Source organism: Prionailurus viverrinus, chromosome B4, assembly GCF_022837055.1.
Source record: "Prionailurus viverrinus isolate Anna chromosome B4, UM_Priviv_1.0, whole genome shotgun sequence".
Taxonomy (NCBI): domain Eukaryota; kingdom Metazoa; phylum Chordata; class Mammalia; order Carnivora; family Felidae; genus Prionailurus; species Prionailurus viverrinus.
The window spans coordinates 114,930,701-114,952,660 of record NC_062567.1 but is presented as its reverse complement, the minus strand read 5'-3'; the positions used below and the strand labels follow the sequence as shown (position 1 = coordinate 114,952,660).

At 37.6% G+C, this 21,960-nt stretch overlaps 1 protein-coding gene across 3 annotated transcripts in view; it reads right to left on the bottom strand.

The window, feature by feature from the left end:
* Positions 1-21,960, bottom strand: part of CFAP54 (cilia and flagella associated protein 54) — a 301,918-nt gene that overhangs the window by 238,944 nt on the left and 41,014 nt on the right. For 2 of the 3 annotated variants that reach the window (XM_047868490.1, XM_047868492.1), the window contains exons 13-17: positions 18,136-18,270; positions 16,991-17,141; positions 12,755-12,831; positions 6,693-6,821; positions 6,198-6,327 (exon numbers count right to left, since the gene is read on the bottom strand). In XM_047868490.1, the coding sequence (XP_047724446.1) occupies positions 6,198-6,327; positions 6,693-6,821; positions 12,755-12,831; positions 16,991-17,141; positions 18,136-18,270 (622 nt within the window). The remainder of the gene's footprint in view (positions 1-6,197; positions 6,328-6,692; positions 6,822-12,754; positions 12,832-16,990; positions 17,142-18,135; positions 18,271-21,960) is intronic. The other variant, XM_047868491.1, reaches the window with a different exon arrangement.

The window sequence follows — 21,960 nt, the reverse complement described above, 5'->3', positions numbered from 1 at the left end:
CCTCCCGCTGCCACAGGGCCCCTCCTAAAGTGGATCACCTAAGGAGAAGCAATCTAAGCCTGCCCCTCCTGCCCCCGTGCACCTTGCCTACCCACCCCAGCTAATACGCCAGATCCCCAGCATCACAAGCCTGGCAGGGTGCAAGTAGCCCAGATGAGCCACCCCACCCCACAGTGAATCCCGCCCCTAGGAGAGGGGAAGAGAAGGCACACACCAGTCTGACTGTGGCCCCAGCGGTGGGCTAGGGGCAGACATTAGGTCTGACTGCGGCCCCGCCCACCAACTCCAGTTATACACCACAGCACAGGGGAAGTGCCCTGCAGGTCCTCACCACGCCAGGGACTATCCAAAATGACCAAGCGGAAGAATTCCCCTCAGAAGAATCTCCAGGAAATAACAACAGCTAATGAGCTGATCAAAAAGGATTTAAACAATATAACAGAAAGTGAATTTAGAATAATAGTCATAAAATTAATCGCTGGGCTTGAAAACAGTATACAGGACAGCAGAGAATCTCTTGCTACAGAGATCAAGGGACTAAGGAACAGTCACGAGGAGCTGAAAAACGCTTTAAACGAAATGCATAACAAAATGGAAACCACCACAGCTCGGCTTGAAGAGGCAGAGGAGAGAATAGGTGAACTAGAAGATAAAGTTATGGAAAAAGAGGAAGCTGAGAAAAAGAGAGATAAAAAAATCCAGGAGTATGAGGGGAAAATTAGAGAACTAAGTGATACACTAAAAAGAAATAATATACGCATAATTGGTATCCCAGAGGAGGAAGAGAGAGGGAAAGGTGCTGAAGGGGTCCTTGAAGAAATCATAGCTGAGAACTTCCCTGAACTGGGGAAGGAAAAAGGCATTGAAATCCAAGAGGCACAGAGAACTCCCTTCAGACGTAACTTGAATCGATCTTCTGCACGACATATCATAGTGAAACTGGCAAAATACAAGGATAAAGAGAAAATTCTGAAAGCAGCAAGGGGTAAACGTGCCCTCACATATAAAGGGAGACCTATAAGACTCGTGACTGATCTCTCTTTTGAAACTTGGCAGGCCAGAAAGAATTGGCACGAGATTTTCAGGCTGCTAGACAGAAAAAATATGCAGCCAAGAATCCTCTATCCAGCAAGTCTGTCATTTAGAATAGAAGGAGAGATAAAGGTCTTCCCAAACAAACAAAAACTGAAGGAATTTGTCACCACTAAACCAGCCCTACAAGAGATCCTAAGGGGGACCCTGTGAGACAAAGTCCCAGAGACATCACTACAAGCATAAAACATACAGACATCACAATGACTCTAAACCCGTATCTTTCTATAATAACACTGAATGTAAATGGATTAAATGTGCCAACCAAAAGACATAGGGTATCAGAATGGATAAAAAAACAAGACCCATCTATTTGCTGTCTACAAGAGACTCATTTTAGACCTGAGGACACCTTTAGATTGAGAGTGAGGGGATGGAGAACTATTTATCATGCGACTGGAAGCCAAAAGAAAGCTGGAGTAGCCATACTTATATCAGACAAACTAGACTTTAAATTAAAGGCTGTAACAAGAGATGAAGAAGGACATTATATAATAGTTACAGGGTCTATCCATCAGGAAGAGCTAACAATTATAAATGTCTATGCGCCAAATACCGGAGCGCCCAAATATATAAAACAATTACTCATAAACATAAGCAACCTTATTGATAAGAATGTGGTAATTGCAGGGGACTTTAATACACCACTTACAGAAATGGATAGATCATCTAGACACACGGTCAATAAAGAAACAAGGGCCCTGAATGAGACATTGGATCAGATGGACTTGACAGATATATTTAGAACTCTGCATCCCAAAGCAACAGAATATACTTTCTTCTCGAGTGCACATGGAACATTCTCCAAGATAGATCATATACTGGGTCACAAAACAGCCCTTCATAAGTTTACAAGAATTGAAATTATACCATGCTTACTTTCAGACCACAATGCTATGAAGCTTGAAATCAACCACAGAAAAAAGTCTGGAAAACCTCCAAAAGCATGGAGGTTAAAGAACACCCTACTAACGAATGAGTGGGTCAACCAGGCAATTAGAGAAGAAATTAAAAAATATATGGAAACAAACGAAAATGAAAATACAACAATCCAAACGCTTTGGGACACAGCAAAGGCAGTCCTGAGAGGAAAATACATTGCAATCCAGGCCTATCTCAAGAAACAAGAAAAATCCCAAATACAAAATCTAACAGCACACCTAAAGGAACTAGAAGCAGAACAGCAAAGGCAGCCTAAGCCCAGCAGAAGAAGAGAAATAATAAAGAACAGAGCAGAAATAAACAATATAGAATCTAAAAAAACTGTAGAGCAGATCAACGAAACCAAGAGTTGGTTTTTTGAAAAAATAAACAAAATTGACAAACCTCTAGCCAGACTTCTCAGAAAGAAAAGGGAGATGACCCAAATAGATAAAATCATGAATGAAAATGGAATTATTACAACCAATCCCTCAGAGATACAAACAATTATCAGGGAATACTATGAAAACTTATATGCCAACAAATTGGACAACCTGGAAGAAATGGACAAATTCCTGAACACCCACACTCTTCCAAAACTCAATCAGGAGGAAATAGAAAGCTTGACCAGACCCATAACCAGCGAAGAAATTGAATCGGTTATCAAAAATCTCCCAACAAATAAGAGTCCAGGACCAGATGGCTTCCCAGGGGAGTTCTACCAGACGTTTAAAGCAGAGATAATACCTATCCTTCTCAAGCTATTCCAAGAAATAGAAAGGGAAGGAAAACTTCCAGACTCATTCTATGAAGCCAGTATTACTTTGATTCCTAAACCAGACAGAGACCCAGTAAAAAAAGAGAACTACAGGCCAATATCCCTGATGAATATGGATGCAAAAATTCTCAATAAGATACTAGCAAATCGAATTCAATGGCATATAAAAAGAATTATTCACCATGATCAAGTGGGATTCATTCCTGGGATGCAGGGCTGGTTCAACATTCGCAAATCAATCAACGTGATACATCACATTAACAAAAAAAAAGAGAAGAACCATATGATCCTGTCAATCGATGCAGAAAAGGCCTTCGACAAAATCCAGCACCCTTTCTTAATAAAAACCCTTGAGAAAGTCGGGATAGAAGGAACATACTTAAAGATCATAAAAGCCATTTATGAAAAGCCCACAGCTAACATCATCCTCAACGGGGAAAAACTGAGAGCTTTTTCCCTGAGATCAGGAACACGACAAGGATGCCCACTCTCACCGCTGCTGTTTAACATAGTGCTGGAAGTTCTAGCATCAGCAATCAGACAACAAAAGGAAATCAAAGGCATCAAAATTGGCAAAGATGAAGTCAAGCTTTCGCTTTTTGCAGATGACATGATATTATACATGGAAAATCCGATAGACTCCACCAAAAGTCTGCTAGAACTGATACATGAATTCAGCAAAGTTGCAGGATATAAAATCAATGTACAGAAATCAGTTGCATTCTTATACACTAACAATGAAGCAACAGAAAGACAAAGAAAGAAACTGATCCCATTCACAATTGCACCAAGAAGCATAAAATACCTAGGAATAAATCTAACCAAAGATGTAAAGGATCTGTATGCTGAAAACTATAGAAAGCTTATGAAGGAAATTGAAGAAGATTTAAAGAAATGGAAAGACATTCCCTGCTCATGGATTGGAAAAATAAATATTGTCAAAATGTCAATACTACCCAAAGCTATCTACACATTCAATGCAATCCCAATCAAAATTGCACCAGCATTCTTCTCGAAACTAGAACAAGCAATCCTAAAATTCATATGGAACCACAAAAGGCCCTGAATAGCCAAAGGATTTTTGAAGAAGAAGACCAAAGCAAGAGGCATCACAATCCCAGACTTTAGCCTCTACTACAAAGCTGTCATCATCAAGACAGCATGGTATTGGCACCAAAACAGACACATAGACCAATGGAATAGAATAGAAACCCCAGAACTAGACCCACAAACGTATGGCCAACTCATCTTTGACAAAGCAGGAAAGAACATCCAATGGAAAAAAGACAGCCTCTTTAACAAATGGTGCTGGGAGAACTGGACAGCAATATGCAGAAGGTTGAAACTAGACCACTTTCTCACACCATTCACAAAAATAAACTCAAAATGGATAAAGGACCTAAATGTGAGACAGGAAACCATCAAAACCTTAGAGGAGAAAGCAGGAAAAGACCTCTCTGACCTCAGCCGTAGCAATCTCTTACTCGACACATCCCCAAAGGCAAGGGAATTAAAAGCAAAAGTGAATTACTGGGACCTTATGAAGATAAAAAGCTTCTGCACTGCAAAGGAAACAACCAACAAAACTAAAAGGCAACCAACGGAATGGGAAAAGATATTTGCAAATGACATATCGGACAAAGGGCTAGTATCCAAAATCTATAAAGAGCTCACCAAACTCCACACCCGGAAAACAAATAACCCAGTGAAGAAATGGGCAGAAAACATGAATAGACACTTCACTAAAGAAGACATCCGGATGGCCAACAGGCACATGAAAAGATGTTCAGCGTCGCTCCTTATCAGGGAAATACAAATCAAAACCACACTCAGGTATCACCTCACGCCAGTCAGAGTGGCCAAAATGAACAAATCAGGAGACTATAGATGCTGGAGAGGATGTGGAAAAACGGGAACCCTCTTGCACTGTTGGTGGGAATGCAAATTGGTGCAGCCGCTCTGGAAAGCAGTGTGGAGGTTCCTCAGAAAATTAAAAATAGACCTACCCTATGACCCAGCAATAGCACTGCTAGGAATTTATCCAAGGGATACAGGGGTACTGATGCATAGGGCCACTTGTACCCCAATGTTCATAGCAGCACTCTCAACAATAGCCAAATTATGGAAAGAGCCTAAATGTCCATCAACTGATGAATGGATAAAGAAATTGTGGTTTATGTACACAATGGAATATTATGTGGCAATGAGAAAAAATGAAATATGGCCTTTTGTAGCAACGTGGATGGAACTGGAGAGTGTGATGCTAAGTGAAATAAGCCATACAGAGAAAGACAGATACCATGTGGTTTCATTCTTATGTGGATCCTGAGAAACTTAACAGGAACCCATGGGGGAGGGGAAGGAAAAAAAAAAAAGAGGTTAGAATGGGAGAGAGCCAAAGCATAAGAGACTGTTAAAAACTGAGAACAAACTGAGGGTTGATGGGGGGTGGGAGGGAGGAGAGGGTGGGTGATGGGTATTGAGGAGGGCACCTTTTGGGATGAGCACTGGGTGTTGTATGGAAACCAATTTGTCAATAAATTTCATTAAATAAATAAATAAATAAATAAATAAATAAATAAATAAATAAATAAAGACCAAAAGAAGTTAGATCCAAGTCCTGTGTGTTCTGAAGTTGCTGTCAGAGATGTCTTTCTAAGGTCTTCAGTAGCTTCCAGGGTAAATATAAACCCCCCAGCCGTTTAGATGTAACTGGAGTCTACCTTGGCAGTCTTGTCTATGTCATTTTCCCACATGTGCTCTTTATTCCAGCCATAAGAGAATTCCAGCAATTCCTAAACTGCACGATATTACTGTTTGGTTTCCAGCTTGCTAAAGGCTATTTTCTCTCTCCAAATGACTGCTTTCTTTTCACTCTTCATCATAAAGATATTTACTAGCCTTCTGGTCAACTATCACCTCTTCTAGGAAGCCATCCCTGACTCTTGTTTATTATAGATTCTCCTCTTCTGTGTACCTATAACAAACATTCTGAGCCCACTTCTGTTACATTTATTAATCTAAACTGTTACAATTGGCTTATGTATCTAGAAGCTCAAAATTAGAGGTTGTATCTTATTTATACAAAATATAATATGGTTCCTGGATCTAAGTAGGCACTCAATAATTATATTTGGTTGATTTAATTAAAAAATATCAATAATTTACTAAAATTCAAACAAAATTAATTTAATTTTTTAGAAGTTTACTAAAGGATTTGCTATGCAGGTTATAAAGCAATAATGAAAGGTATCTATTGATATTAATCAGGGAAAAGAAAAGAAAATAATGAAATTTATCTGGAAAACACTCTGTCAACAAGAGAATAACTAACAAATTAAGTTGATTCTATACTTGAACTTATCTTAAAATTGATGCAGGACAAATTATTTGCTTTGATGACAACTACCTTGCAATTGGTCAAGAAGCACAACAGCTATTCGGTGCTGGGCTTGAATTAGTTCAAGATGTAAATCCATCATGAAACTATTCGGTGTGACTGGTTTGCAGATGTCTCCATCTGTATCCTGGGTATACTTTGGTAGAATTGAAGTAAAAATAAAAAAGAAATGCAATTATCAAAACATACTAAAAATAGCTCTATCCTATTATCACTCAAGTTATTATTTTACTCAAAGCTGTTAAATTCTGCTCACTTTTCAACCCTTAGCAATCTGGTTTGCATGCTAATAAACCTGCTTTTCAAGTTCACCAGTGGCCTCTTTGATAACAAATTTAAAGACTCCTCACTCTTCTTGATTTCTTCTGGGAAGGGGGGAATAGATTTCTGGCCTGTGAGAGTGAAGCCACCACAAATCATGCTTTACTCACCTACTTGCAAGGCCAGCCCTCTTGCAAGCTAAGTAGCACTTAAATCTAATGTAAGAGTTTCCCTGTTTACCTTGGCATAGCAATGGTCAATCACTGATGATCCATTTGGCAAAGTACTTAACTTGCAATTCAAATTTATCCCACCAATTGCTTTGTCAAGAAGTTCATAAGCCAAAAATAACTGTTCCACGGGTTTTTTCTAAAGTAATTTTATAAACAAGACAGAAAAATAGCACTTAAAGGAAAATCATATATGACATTTCCAAACTTCGTTTAATAATAACTCGAACCAAATAACAAATTTAAATAGTCTATCCAATACCAACCATGTTGTATTTTTTACTAAATGTATTTGTCTTCAGCTAAATGTGGAGTACTACTGATAAAAGTGAATAAATACACTTCATAATTTTTCCAAATATAAAATAAACTTTTCACAAACATATATATATCTTCCTTTCATAGCTTCAAAATTCTGATTGTACCAAATTTATCGGTAAATGTTTAAAATATAACTTACATAATCTGTCATCTCACACACTTCATTTTGGAAGTTATTATTTTTTTTAAATCTCAGAGCTGGAAATTTAGACTTAGAGGCCATCAAATCCAATGGCAAATATCATGATTTTCAAAAACTAGATACCTTTTCATTATAATTATTCTCACAGAGGGACAAATATAAAGAATAATATAAAGAGCATCCAGCTTTATTCATACTTTCAAATTTTCCATATCACTCTAGGAAATTTTTAGAAAATAACGCAAATGCATACATGCAGATAACTGAAATCCTCCATACAAGTGTCCACAACGACTATGCTTCTCTGCTCCTAAAAGAAGCCACTGTGCTTGAATTTGGTTTTTACTGTTCTTTTGCATGTTTTTAAACTTTTAATACATGGGTTTGCATCCATTAACAATATGCAATAATGCTTTGCCTATTTTTTAATTCTGTCAGAAAATTTTGGAGTTCACTTTATACACTCAAACACAAGTTGTTGAAACCTTTCCATGGGAGTGTATGTAACTTAATGTGTCAGTTTGGTTGGGAACGCAGAACGACTCCAGATACTCTAAGCAGAAAGGGATTTGATACACAGAATTAGAGGTGTCTATCACCGTTGGAAGGCTGGGGGGAACAAAGGCCAAGGGTGCTGTCAGTGACCATTCTGCTGCATGCACAAGCCTCTGTGCATGAACCTAGGTGGCTGACGACAACTGTGTCTACTACACTGGATCAAGTGAGTTGCAAGAGCTTGCTCAGCAGGGCTGGCAAATGAACTTCTTCCATCTGCCACTGCCGAATAAGAACTCTGTCTTCCTTCTGTTATAAATTCATGCAAATGCGCCTCATTGGAAGACTAACCTAGAATCACATGGCAATGAGATGCTGGGAAATGCAGTTCCAGGTTTTCCCCTGAGACCCAAAGGTGACTAAAGAAGGGAATGGCAATGATGTCAAGCTGACTCCAGTTCGAGCCCACACTAGTTCATTCATCCTCGTGACCACAATGCAACAGTGTAATGCTGAGGAATATGTTACAATTTATTTATCTACTCTTCTGCCGATGGGCATTTAGACTGATATTACTAAAAATGTGTAATGCATTGTACTAGTCTGGGAATAAATACAAGGTTGGTATTTCCTTTATAGTCCTTGTGCCCTTTTTTCTGCTTTCTTTATCATCTTTCTTCTTCAGCTAAGACCTCTAGGACATGTTGAACAGAAGAATGACAGATATCTTATGCTGTTACATCAGTATAAAGGGATTGCTTTTAATCTTTGACTAAAGGTATAAAATTTGTTACATTGTTTTTTTAATGTTTATTTTTGAGAGAGAGAGAGGGACAGAGACAGAGTATGAGTCGGGGAGGGGCAGAGAGAGAGGGAGACACAGAATCCAAAGAAGGCTCCAGGCTCTGAGCTGTCAGCACAGAGCCTGACTTGGGACTCAAACTGGTGAACCATGAGATCATGACGTGAGGTGAAGCTGGATGCTTAACCAACTGAGACTCCCAGGCGCCCCTTCAGTAAAACTTTTAAATAAGCTTTTAATGTAATTATGATAAGCACTTCATATTTTTTAAAATTTTATTTTAATGTTTATTTACTTTTCAGACAGAGAGAGACAGAGCATGAGCAGGAAAGGAGCAGAAAGAGAAGGAGACACAGAATCTGAAGCAGGCTCCAGGCTCTGAACTATCAGCACAGAGCCCTATGCGGGGCTCAAACTCACAGACTGTGAGATCATGACCTGAGCCGAAGTCAGATGCTCAACCGACTGAGCTACCCAGGCGCCCCACACCTCATATTTTTTTAAATAGTTGCATGTACATATGCAAGATCTATAATTTATCCCACCTAGAGTCTCCTCTAGGTCAACATATGGATTTTGGATTTTCCTTACAATAAGTTCTTATTCCTTCTCTCCACTTAATTCCCTTTCAGATGGATCTGAGACCCTAAATTAAGATTCGCTGCTCTACATAAAACATAGGAGAAAAACTGAGTAGCTGTCATATGCCAGGTACTGGTTTCCACAGGGTTACCAATATCTCATTTAAACTTATATAACTTAAATAATACCAGTAGAATAGGTACTACTGTTATATTTTGCAGGTAAGGACACTTACATTCAAACAGATAAAATAATTTGTTCAAGATCACACAGTCAATATTAGAGCCAAGAATCAACTATGGGTGCTCCAACACCAATTGCTGTGCCCTTACACCACACCAATGAACCACCTCTACTACATCTACCATATGCCCCAGCACATTGCCCTTGGTAACTTCTGCTAATATTCTTTCTTTTTAATGTTTATTTATTTATTTTGAGATAGACAGCAAGAGCAAACATAAGCAGGGGAGGGGCAGAGAGTGAGGCAGAGAGAGAGAATCACAAGCAGCCTCCATGCTCAGCACAGAGCCCGATACAAAGCTCGATCCAACGGTCCTGAGATCATGACCCGAGCCAAAATCAAGAGTCGGTCACTTAACTCACTGAGCCACCCAGGCACCCCTCTACTAGTATTCTTATTCCTACCCTATGATGCCTCAGAAAATAAGTGCTGGCCCACAGAGCCAGTGAGTCTCAAATTCTAGGTTCCTTAAGAATCTACCTGCGGGGGCCTGGGGCGGGGAGCCTGGGTGGCTCAGTTGGTTAAGCGTCTGACTTAGGCTGAGGTAATGATCTCACAGTTCATGAGTTAGAGCCCCACATGGGGCTCTGTGCTGACAGTTCAGGGCCTGCTTTGGATTCTTTGTCTCCCTCTCTCTCTGCCCCAACCGCTCTCGCACTCTGTCTCTCTCTCGCTCAAAATAGACATTAAAAAAAAAAAAAAGATTTAAAAAAGAATCTACCTAGGGGGAATTTTAAGAGGAAAATATCTGGAATTACAAACTTTAAGACCCCCACACCTGAAATTATGATTCAATATGTCTAGAGTGGGAAATAGGAAGCTGTATGTTTAGCAAGCACTGTAAGTGATCCCTGGAAAAACCATTGGCAGACAGCTATTATGCCTCCTCAATCTCTTGTGAATTTCAAACACTCTGTTCTCAATTTAAGATTTCTTAACTCTAGGGGCACCTGGGTGGCTCAGTCAGTCGAGTATTGGACTTCAGCTCAGGTCATGATCTCACAGTTTGTGGGTTTAAGCCCCTGTTCGGCTCTGTGCTGACAGCTTATAGCCTAGAACCTGCTTTGGATTCTGTGTCTCCCTCTCTCTCTGCCCCTCCCCAACTCTCTCACATACTCTCTCTCTCTCTCTCTCTCAAAAATAAACATTTAAAAAATTTTAATAAATAAATAATAAAAATAAAAAGATTTCTCAATTCTAGCTCTTTTAAGACACAATACTACATAAAGAACTCAGACCTGCATCCCTTAAAACCTATAATCTTCAAAAGAAAGTAAATTCAGAATGATCCTCCAGTCCTCCATTACATTCATGATATTTGATTGGTACCCAGTTATAGGACATGCATATTTTATGCATTAGAAAAATATCTTTTATACAAATGTTCTGAAGACACTTTTTTTTAATCAAAAGGCAACATAGCATAGTGACTAAATGCCTGGATGTTGGAAGGCAACACACTTGAGTTCAAATCTGCTTACTGTGCAACATTGAGCAAAAGTTGGATGTGGTAGCGAAAATCATCACTATGACCACACAAATCAACTGGAGCGAATCTCACAAACACAAGAATACTGAGATAAAAAGCAAGCTGCAGAAGAGTACACACAGTATGACACTACATACATATATATAATACATATATTATATATTACATATATGTTAAATATACATATATGTTAAATATATATGTTACATAATATATAATGTCATATTATATAACATATATGTTAACATATATGTAATATATATTATATTGTATATGTTATGTGCTATATTATGTATTAAATATGTAAATATATAATATTAGATATATTATATTATATTATATTATATTATATTATATTATATTATATTATATTATATTTAAAAACAATACTCCCTACTGCCTAGGAATACACACACATGTAAAAAAAAGTATGTTTAGAACTTATATCACTATATTTAGAATACCAGTTACTCCTAGGCAGGAGGAAAGGTGATGTGATCGGGGGCGGGGGTCACTCCTTAGTGGAGAAGAGTTCCAGCTGTATTAATAATGTATTTTTTCTTAAGCTATGATGGGGAAATGGGTCTTCCTTATAATATTCTTTACAATTTGATGTCATATATTTCAAGCTGATTTTTCAGAGAAAATATGGTAATTGCAAGTATTAATATCTAGCAATAAGAAAAGTGCTGATGGAATAATATTTAGTAAAAAAATATCAGAATGCTACTATGCTAAAAAACAAAAATACCTAGAAGAGAATATAAAAAAATAATAGCATTTCAGTCTATATAGTAAAATTGCTAATACAACTTTTGTAATTTAAAATTGTAGTTTTCGGGGGCACCTGGGTAGCTCAGTCAGTTAAGTGTCTAACTTCAGCTCAGGTAATGATCTCACGGTTCGTGGGTTCAAGCCCTGCATTGGGCTCTGTGCAGACATCTCAGAGCTTGCAGCCTGCTTTAGATTCTGTGTTTCCCTCTCTCTCTGTCCTACTCCACTCAGGCTCTCTCTCTCTCTCTCTCTCTCTCTTTCTCAAAAATAAATAAACACTTAAAAAAATTAAAATTGTAGTTTTTCAATTAATCAGGCAAACCAAAATATAGATCACTGGCTTCCTCTCTAGAAAAGTATTTTTCAACAGTAGTCCAGAAGCACTAGTATCCTAAGTAGCTATTCTATAGGGGGTAAAATGGTCTTTATTTTCAGATAATAGAATATATGATATTCTATATCTTCTTCTTGGGAAAACCACAATACTCGGAAGCAAATGAATGCCTCTGAGAAGTCTTACAGTAAGGGACCTATTGCATTTAATCCAACATCACTCAAAGTTAGACCCTGGCAACCTTTTCTGAACTATAGTATCAGCATCACATAAGACAGACTTGGCAAAATGCTATTCTAGTTCATGTCTATAAATAAATAAATGTTTATAGCATATATGACACAGTGTCCTACACTCCCATTCAGATCTATGGAACAACACAATCCTTGATGTACATAAATAATTCAAATATTCTAAAAAAACAAAAGTAATCAAGAAGAGGAATGGCCATTTATCTCCCTCACCCCTTTCTCCTCTTAAGCTAACAATCACTGAGAACTTGCCATGTGCCAGGGCCTGTTCTAAGTGCATTTTCAACAGGTAATAACACACAGAATTGGTCAGAGGCATATGCTGAGCAGGACATCTCTGCTTTATGAGTCCATGAATCACAACACATTCAAAATACCAATAGTAATATAACTACAAATCCTTTTAAGAGAATTTACTAGGTTATTTTTAAACCTGATTGGATTTTTTTTCTAGAGTTAATGCAAAAACTAGAAAACATCCCCTGTAGTTTGCAATGTATGTAAAAACCATAAAATCTCAAATATTAAATATTCAAAATTACTTCTATAATTAACCATTACATATTTATAAATATAATATTATTTGAAAATTTAAATTCATGTTTTTAAGTATATTTTCTAAAATATGTTTGCAATACCTTCAATATTGGGAGAATTTCCAGGCTCCCTTTTGAAGTCTCAAGGAATTCACCAGTCCCTTTCCTTAAAGATATCTCTGTGGGGGGAGGGGGGAAAGGGGGGGAGGAAGAGGAAAAGAAGGAAAGAAGGAATGGAAGAGGAAGGGAGGGAAGAGAAGAAGGAAGAAGAGGAGAAAAAAAGAGTAAAGTAGGAAGAAGAAGAGAGAGTAGGAGAGAAGAAACAAAGGGAAAGAAGGAAGGACCAGAGGAAATAAAAGAAGGAAGGAAAAAATGTAAACATAGCAGTGAATCATAATCCTAAAAAATGTTACACTTAATTGGTTACTTTTTTAATTACTCATGATTTTAGAAATGATTCAACACTTAGAAGTTGACTAAATACCAAATTATTTCTTCCATATAATTACATTTGATCTTTATATAAGTTCATTTAAAAGCATCTTGCGTATGACAAATAATTAAAACTATTCATTATTAACAAGGTAATATTATGGTAAAGAGACTGGTCTTTCTACATACTATAAAGTCCATTGTAAAGCATTCAGAAAACAGTGTAAAAGCCTATAGATTTGGGCAAATATCGGAGAAGGTTGGTTTGAGTTAAATATATGGCAATGCTAGTTTCCTATTTTAAAATGCTAGTTTAATAACTTAAACTAAATAATGCATTACTTAATAAACAGTCCAATAAACATTTTGAATCAGATTGCCATAATTAATACACAAGAATGATTTGTACTTTGTGTTTTATGTGCCAATGAGATGATGATAATAACAATGTTGGAAACGTTATAAGAATTTATTTGTCTAAATGGGAACATTCCCTCCCTACATAAATGTAGATTTTTCTATTTATAAATGGATCATGCTCCAGTATTGATTAGTTCTTTAGAAATAAAACTTTTTTTCAATGAATCAGTAAATTGTATTTATCTCATTTATAATTAAGCAGAGTATAAAATACAACAAAACAATAGTCTCCAAAAGTAATCAGTAAACAAAACAATAAAATTAAATAAGAAATAGATTTTTAAAAAAATAATCATTAGGCCTTTTGCTTTCAGTAACCGGTAATCTGTAAAAATTCTCCTCGCTAGAGACCACTAGAAAAGCTGGTAAAAGGGATGCCTGGGTGGCTCAGTTGGTTAAGCATCCAACTCTTGGTTTCTGCTTGGGTCAGGATCTCATGGCTCAGTTCGTGAGTTGAAGCCCCATGTTGAGCTCTGTGCTGACAGTGTGGAGCCTGCTTGGGATTCTCTCTCTCTCTCTCCCTCTCTTTCTCTCTCTCTCTCTGCCCCTGCCCCACTTGTGCTCACTCACTCACTCTCTCTGTCATTAAATAAATAAATAAATAAATAAATAAATAAATAAATAGAAAAACAAAGCTGAAAAAATACTTTTTTCATCTGTAAGCAAAGAAGCTCATGAAAACGTAAAGAGAAAAGAGTATCAGCTGGCTCTTGGGAAGAGAGCCCAGGAAATACAGAATGGCATTAGAGCTATTTTCTCCACTGAGAACTTTTGTCAATTCTGGAGAGGAAAGTTGAGAAGCTGAGTGATGTTTCTGACAGTCTGAGAACTCAAGCAACACAGATTAGTATCCAGGACCACCAAGGGTGGGAAGCCAGAAGGGGCTGTATCCCAGGAATTAGGGCAAATGGAAAATAATTCAACAAGAGAGCATCCCAGCTTCAAATTATCTCAATTTCTCACACTGGAATAATGGGATCCTGGAGTGACAGTGTCTTCATACATCTAGTAAAAGCAAGCATAAATCTTCTCTGGAAGAACATTAACATCATCTGAGGCTTCAAATTATTTCTATAAAGTATTTAGCAAATATTTGATTGTGTCTACCACACAATCAAAAATAACCAGAGTAACCAAATAGCTGATGAAGTAATTTCTTCACTTAAGCACTCAATATCATGAGTGCAGAAAGAATGACAGAAGTTAGAACCCCCTTCTGGCTTCTCACCCCCACTCCTCCAGTAGCCTCCAACCAATGACAGACAAAAGTTGTATAAATATCTCAACCTCTCAGCTCTCTGTGCCAGGTTCTATACAGTCCTAGAGGTCTCTCACGGGAATAAGCCCTAAGTCTACAACAGTAGCCTTCTCACTAACTTACTGTACCTTGTATTGCCTTCCTTTCCTTTTCCATCTCACTTCTCCACACCACCACCCTGCTTCCCTGGATAATATCCCAAATAAACTACTTCATTCAACAACCTGTCTCAGAAGCTACATCTGGGGGAAAGGAACCTAGGAAAAAGGTCAGGTTGACAACACCTGAACTCACTGGTAAGTCTTTACAACACAACATGTGGGATAACTAGGCATTATATGCCTCCTGATTTAATGCAACAGGGAGTAAATAGCATCACCTGGGTCGTATTCTTGCCAAATGTGTAAGATAGTCACAAGAATTCTTTTTGATACGGTATGATTCAAATCTAAGCAAGCCTCTAGATCTACCTACCAAATAGAGAAACAAGTTAATCAATACCACAAGGACACAAACAGCCAAATCCAGAATGTGGGAAATCCTATAAGGTCATAAACCAACTTCTTCAAAAAATTGTTTGAAAAGGGGGTGAGGAAAAGAACTATTATAGAAGAGAGAGAGAGAGACTCAAGAAAAATGTAAGAAAGGAAAATGTGTGGGCTTATTTGGATCCTGACTGGAACAAACCAACTTAAGACATTTTTAATACAATCAGAAACATAGAAATTTTTCCTTAATTTTGTAAAGTATAGTAATAATGGCATTATAATTTTATAAAACCCTTATCTTTTGCATAGACAGACAAACACACACACACACACACACACACACACACACACACACACACACACATTGAGGCTTCTGCTGGTAAAATGACATGATGTCTGCTTTAAAACACTCCAGAGGAAAAAAAGTGTTTCAAGAAGAAATGAAGATTGGCAAAATATTCACAATTATTGGTACTAGATGTACATGGTAACTTTTTTCATCTCTCTATATTTGAAATTCTGCATAATAGAAGTTTTAAAAAAGGAAAAAGCACTTTAGGACAGGACATTTCAAAAAAACCAGGACTTCAGGCCATTGAATGTGTTAGACAGCCAGAGACCTTTATCCAGTAGTTCTCAAACTTGGATGTGTATCAAAATCACCTGGTAAACTATTAAAGACTAGAAAGGCCAGTCTAGATGAAATAGGATAGGATCTGGGCCTGTATTTTTAATAAGTTCCCAAGTGATACTGATACCAATAAAAAATTGAGAACCATGGCTCTAAAATTTCATCTGTAAAACAACACTCAACAACCAAGAATAGGCAGAGCCAGATTAGTGAATCTCTGGGAAAACAATTACTACAATAATTACTACAAAGTCCCTCAAACGTCATACAAACTCTGTAAGTGGGGTGAAATAGGAAAGTAAACACCCACTAATGACACCCCCACCTTATTCTTTACATATGAGATACCTTATAAAACAAATAGTTCAGGGGTTCAACCACAGGTAGAAGAAAACGGATCAGAGCATAAGGCTGGCACCCTCTAGAAGGCTAAGATGCTGGCAGAAAGGGATTGGGGCAGGGAAAGTAGGGAAGAGGGTGGGAAGTGAGAACAAATAAGAGGAAGATAAAAGGAACAGGGGAAAAGAGGAGAAATAGAATAAATGAAGAAAGACAAATTTTAAAAGGAGAGAATCAGAAGAGAGGAGAGAATTAGAAAGGATATAAGATGTGGAATAGTGATCCATTCAACAGACATTTATTTAAGCTCCCAGTCTGTGTCAGGCAGTGTGGTGGGTACCAAAAATATACCGGGAACCAAAACATGCTCTCCTCCTTGAAGCAGCATACACTCTATTGGGAAATGGCAGAGGAGGAAAGGGGATAAAAGGGAGGAGAGAAAAGAAAAATGGAAGAATGGGGAAGAGGGCAAGAAGTGAAAGTGGAATGAGGAATGGAGAACAGGAATGCATGAGTAAGAAGACAAAAGATGTATGTATGCCACGGAATCACAGAGCATGTAACCTCCTTTTAACATCCGCTGGGTTAAACCTGTATTATTTCTATCTCTGGTTATAAATCATCAAGGAAGCACTGTACTGAAAAGACTACTTTCCATTAACCATAGCTATTCTGCATTCCCATTTATATTTATACATTCATATTCTGAATTATACTTATACATTCATATGTGTGTTAATAACTTCATACTTTTTCATTCATTATATTACCTAGAGATTTTTTAAATTTTTTTCGTGGGTTTCCTAATGACTCCAATATTTCACTTAATTGTAACGTGACCTCTGCCACCACCACAACGTCAATGTCTTCCATTTTATAGCAGTGAATTACTTCATTTATCTGCCACAGAAGATAAACCCACTAAAAAGAGAGAATATACAGTAAAATCAATTAAAAGTATATTATATTGTAGAGTCACTTTTAAAAAAATAACTTAGAGCTTCTTTAAAATCATCTTCAAAACATACAGAAATGTTAGACAGGTACACCCCCCTTATTAGTACATCTTAATTATAAATAATATAAAGATCAATGATCCTATCTATCTGTTTATATAAACTCATAAAGAAGATTCACCTAAGCTTATAATCTGCATATCTATAGCCATAATAAAAAATTTATCATCTTCCTTTTTAAATATATCAATAAAGATTATAAGTATCCTCAAAGTTCTCATTCTTCCTTCAAAAAGTACCCGTTATGATCACTATTAAAGTCATCCAAAATAGTGAAGAGGAAGCAGGTGTTTCAGGCTCCATGCTAGGTGCCTTGCAGGCTTCATGCCTGTATCCCCAAAGCTTAGCACATCAAATTAGCCATCACACCTTGGGAGCTAAAATGAGGAAACAACATTGATGCATCCACATCATTACTTTTTCAGAGCACATGGTAAAACCATGCCCATGCACCCTATGTGCAACACATCCAATATGTTACTATTAAAATGTTTCCTCTTAAGTTTTGGGTTATGATATTCTCCTGCTCAACTTTCTCCTCTCCAGGAAAGAGCTCTTTGAAATAGTCTAAACATATTATTGTGGGGGGAAAAAAAACAAACCTAAAGCTCCTTCCTTATTTGTATTTTCTATTATTAACCTTCTTAATGAGTTTAGCCACATTCATGTAACCTTAAATGCACTATATTTATTCCTCCTTTAAAAACCTGAGGCACCTTCTCACACCCCAAAACTAAATTGCAGCAGAAGTACAGAGAATACACTTAAAAGAAAGGCTCACTCAGCACCATATTTAAAGAATGTTATGCAGGTAGATAAATGGAAATTTAGATTTGAAATGTGAATCAAACTTAAATCAGCAATAATAAAAACAAGTGAAAGGAAACAAAAATGAATACTTTATTAGTGCTGATTTTCTGGATGAATTTTGCATAGTCATTTCTGGACATATTGATCCTCTGAATTCCTAATTTGCATTTCTGCCATAGGAACATTATCGTGTCCACAACGATTTCTTTATCAGGCTGAGCATTCTGAAAACAAAAAAGGTAAAGTAAATTGGTAAGAATAATAAGATATACATATAGCTATATAGCATTTAGCATTTAATGTGTGCCAGGCACCATTCTAAGAGCTTTATATACCTACTGCAATGGACTGAATGTTTGTGTCTACCCAAAATTCCTATGTTGAAATCCGAACTCCCAATGTGATGGGAGGTGGGGCCTTGAGGAGGGAATTAGGCACGAATGTAAAGCCCTCAAGAGTGAGAACACTACCCTCATGAAAGGGAAACCAGAGTCCATCACTCTCCTTCTGCCAAGTGAAGATACAGCGCAAAGACAGCCACCTATGAACCCAGAAGCAGACTGTCACCAGGCACCAAATCTGCTGGTGCCTTGATCTTGGATTTCTAAGCCTCCAGAACTATGAGAAGGAAATGTTCCAGGTTTAAGCCACCTAGTCTCTGTTATTTTTGTTATAGAGTCCCCATAACAAAAAGACTAAGACATATACCAGTTAATGCAATCCTCATGGCATCCCTATGAAGTGATTGATATTACTATCATCCCCACTTTCCAGAGGAGCAAACTGAAGCACAAGATTAAGTAGTTTTTCCCAAGATGAAATGAATAGAAAGTAGCAGAGCCAGGATTCAAACCCAAGCAGTGTAGCTCCACACTCTCTTTTTTTTTTAATTTTTAAAATTTTTATTTATTTTTGAGAGACATAGAGAGACAGAGCATGAATGGAGAAGGGGCAGAAAGAGGGGGAGGCACAGAATCACCAGCAGGCTCCAGGCTCCAAGCTGTCAGCATGGGGCCTCACATGGGGCTCAAACTCATGAACCCAGAGATCATGACCTGAGCCAAAGTCAGTCACTTAACTGACTGAGCCAGAATCCCCAGAGTCCACACTCTTAATGAATGCTCTGGGCCACTTCTGCCTCTCTAAAAATAAAAGTTACAAACATTTTTAGGCACATTATGTAAGCCAATTAGTTCCAACCAAATTGGAAAATTTTACATACTACTTTCTTCTTAAATTTTCTGCAGTTAAAATAATAAAGAACGGGGAGTGGAATGAACTAGTAACAGGAGAGGGAGTGGCGATCTGGGAAAGGATATAAACAAGGAGGAAAGAGAGACATGAAGAAACAACAGAACATTACACTGGGTATCAACAGATGAACTACACTGAGTATATCTCCTCTCAAATCAGTTATTTGGCTCTTTTCAAAAGAAAAATGGAATGCATTATATCTGAACTGGAAAGGTAATCAGTTCATAATTAAAATACACCAAATCTTGAACTCCTTTGGGGGCCACGCTAAGACTTAATTTGCATATGTAGTACCTTGTATGGGAATGTAACAGAGATCAATAAATGTCTGTTGAATTGAATGAACTAAGGCATACATGATTTTTTGATTTTTTTAAAAAATTTTTTAACCTTTATTTATTTTTGAGAGAGAGAGAGACAGAGCATGATCAGGGGAGGAACAGAGAGAGGAGACACAGGATCCGAAGCAGGTTCCAGGCTGCTGTCAGCACAGAACCTGACATGGGGCTTAGACTCACCAAGCACGAGATCATGACCTGAGCTAAAGTCGGACGCTTGACTGACTGAGCCACCCAGGTGCCCCAACATACATGATTTTTTTTAAAAGCTGGTAGTAAAAATTCCTTGCCCTTTTCAGCCTTGATTAGAATTTTTTGGTTTAACCCAAAAAATAGATAATCCAGTTAAGAAATGGGCAGAAGACATGAATAGACATTTTTCCCAAAGAAGACATACAAATGGCTAATAGACACATGAAAAGATGCTCAACATCACTCATCATCAGGGAAATACAAATCAAAAGTATGATGAGATATCACCTCACACCTGTCAGAATAGCTAAGATTAACAACACGGGAAACAACAGACATTGGCGAGGATGTAGAGAAACGGGAACCTTCTTACAGTGTTGGTAGCAATGCAAACTGGTGCAGCCACTCCAGAAAACAGTATGGAGGTTTCTCAAAAAGTTAAGAAGGGGAAGGTGGGTGGCTCAGTCAGTTATGCGTCCGACTTCGGCTCAGGTCATGATCTCGTTGTTGGTGAGTCTGAGCCCCACGTCAGGTTCTGTGCTGATGGCTCAGAGCCTGGAGCCTGCTTCAAATTCTGTGTCTCCCTCTCTCTCTGCCCCTGCCCTGTTTGCACTCTATCTCTGTCTCTCAAGAAGTGAATAAATGTTAAAAAATATGTATATATAAAAAAGTTAAAAATAGAAATACCCTACAACCAGCAATTGCACTACTAAGTATTTACCCAAAGGAAACAAAAATGCTGCTATCGGCGTGCCTGGGTGGCTCAGTCAATTAAGCATCAGACTTGGCTCAGGTCATGATCTCATGTTCATGAGTTTGAGCCCCACATCAGGCTCCATGCTGACAGCACAGAGCCTGCTTGGGATTCTCTCTCTCCCTCTTTCTCTGCCTCTCTCTCTCTCTCTCGAAATAAATAAATAAACATGTAAAAAAAAAGAGTGGTGCAATAAAACCTTAGATTGCGAGTAACTTGTTCTGCGAGTGCGCCACAAGGTGAACAAACATTTCTAATAAATTTAAACTCGACAAAAGAACAATGTCTTGCAGTACAAGCAGTACATGATTCCATACATCACATAATCACAACTGAGCCAATGGTTCTAGAAATTCACTTTGCTACACAAATCCTTTGGATGACAAGCACGTTTCCAGAATGAATTATGTTCACAAACCAAGGTTTTACTGTATAAATATATACAATGAAATATTACTCAGGCATCAAAAAGAATGAAATCTTACTGTTTGCAACAATATGGATAGAGCTAGAATATTACGCTAAGCAAAATAAGTCAGTTAGAGAAAGACAAATACCATATGATTTCACTCATATGTGGATTTTAAGAAACAAAACAGATGAACACAGGGGAAGAAGAAAAACAAAAGAGGGAGGCAAACCATAAGGGACTATTAGCTATAGAGAACAAACTGAGGGTTGCTAGAAGGAAGTTAGGTAGGGGATGGGCTAAATGCATGATGGGAATTAAGGAGGGCACTTGTGATGAGCATTGGGTGTTATATGCAAGTGCTGAAATCACTAAATTGTGATCCTGAAACCAGTATTATACTATATGTTAACTAACTAGAACTTAAATAAAAACTTAAAACAAACAAAAAAAGAATTTTGGTTTAGCTCTCCTACTATAATCATTATATTTACTATCAAATACAGTAAAACCTTGGATTGCAAGTAACTTGTTCTGTGAGTGTTCTGTAAGATGAGCAAACATTTCCAATAAATTTTAACTTGATAAACAAGTGATGTCTTGCAACATGAATAGTAAGTCATGCCAAACATCACAGGATCACAACTGAGCCAATGGTTCCTCTCTCTCTCTCTCTCTCTCTCTCTCTCTCTCTCTCTCACTTGCTACAGGATTGTGGGTGATTGTTTCCCACGCTTGGATGCTCAGTCTCAGGCCGTGGTGTTTTGCAGAAATCAGAAGTTGGAAGGTGCTCACAATCGACACTAGTGTATTTTTTGTCACTTCACAGAACCTATGGACAGTCCTTTACTTTTCCATACAAGAGTAAGCTTAGGAATGCTTTGCTTCATTCTAGATCAGGCTGCCTGCAGATATAGGCCCTTTCCTCTGCTATCTTATTGTCAGTTACACTAAGTACAGTACATCA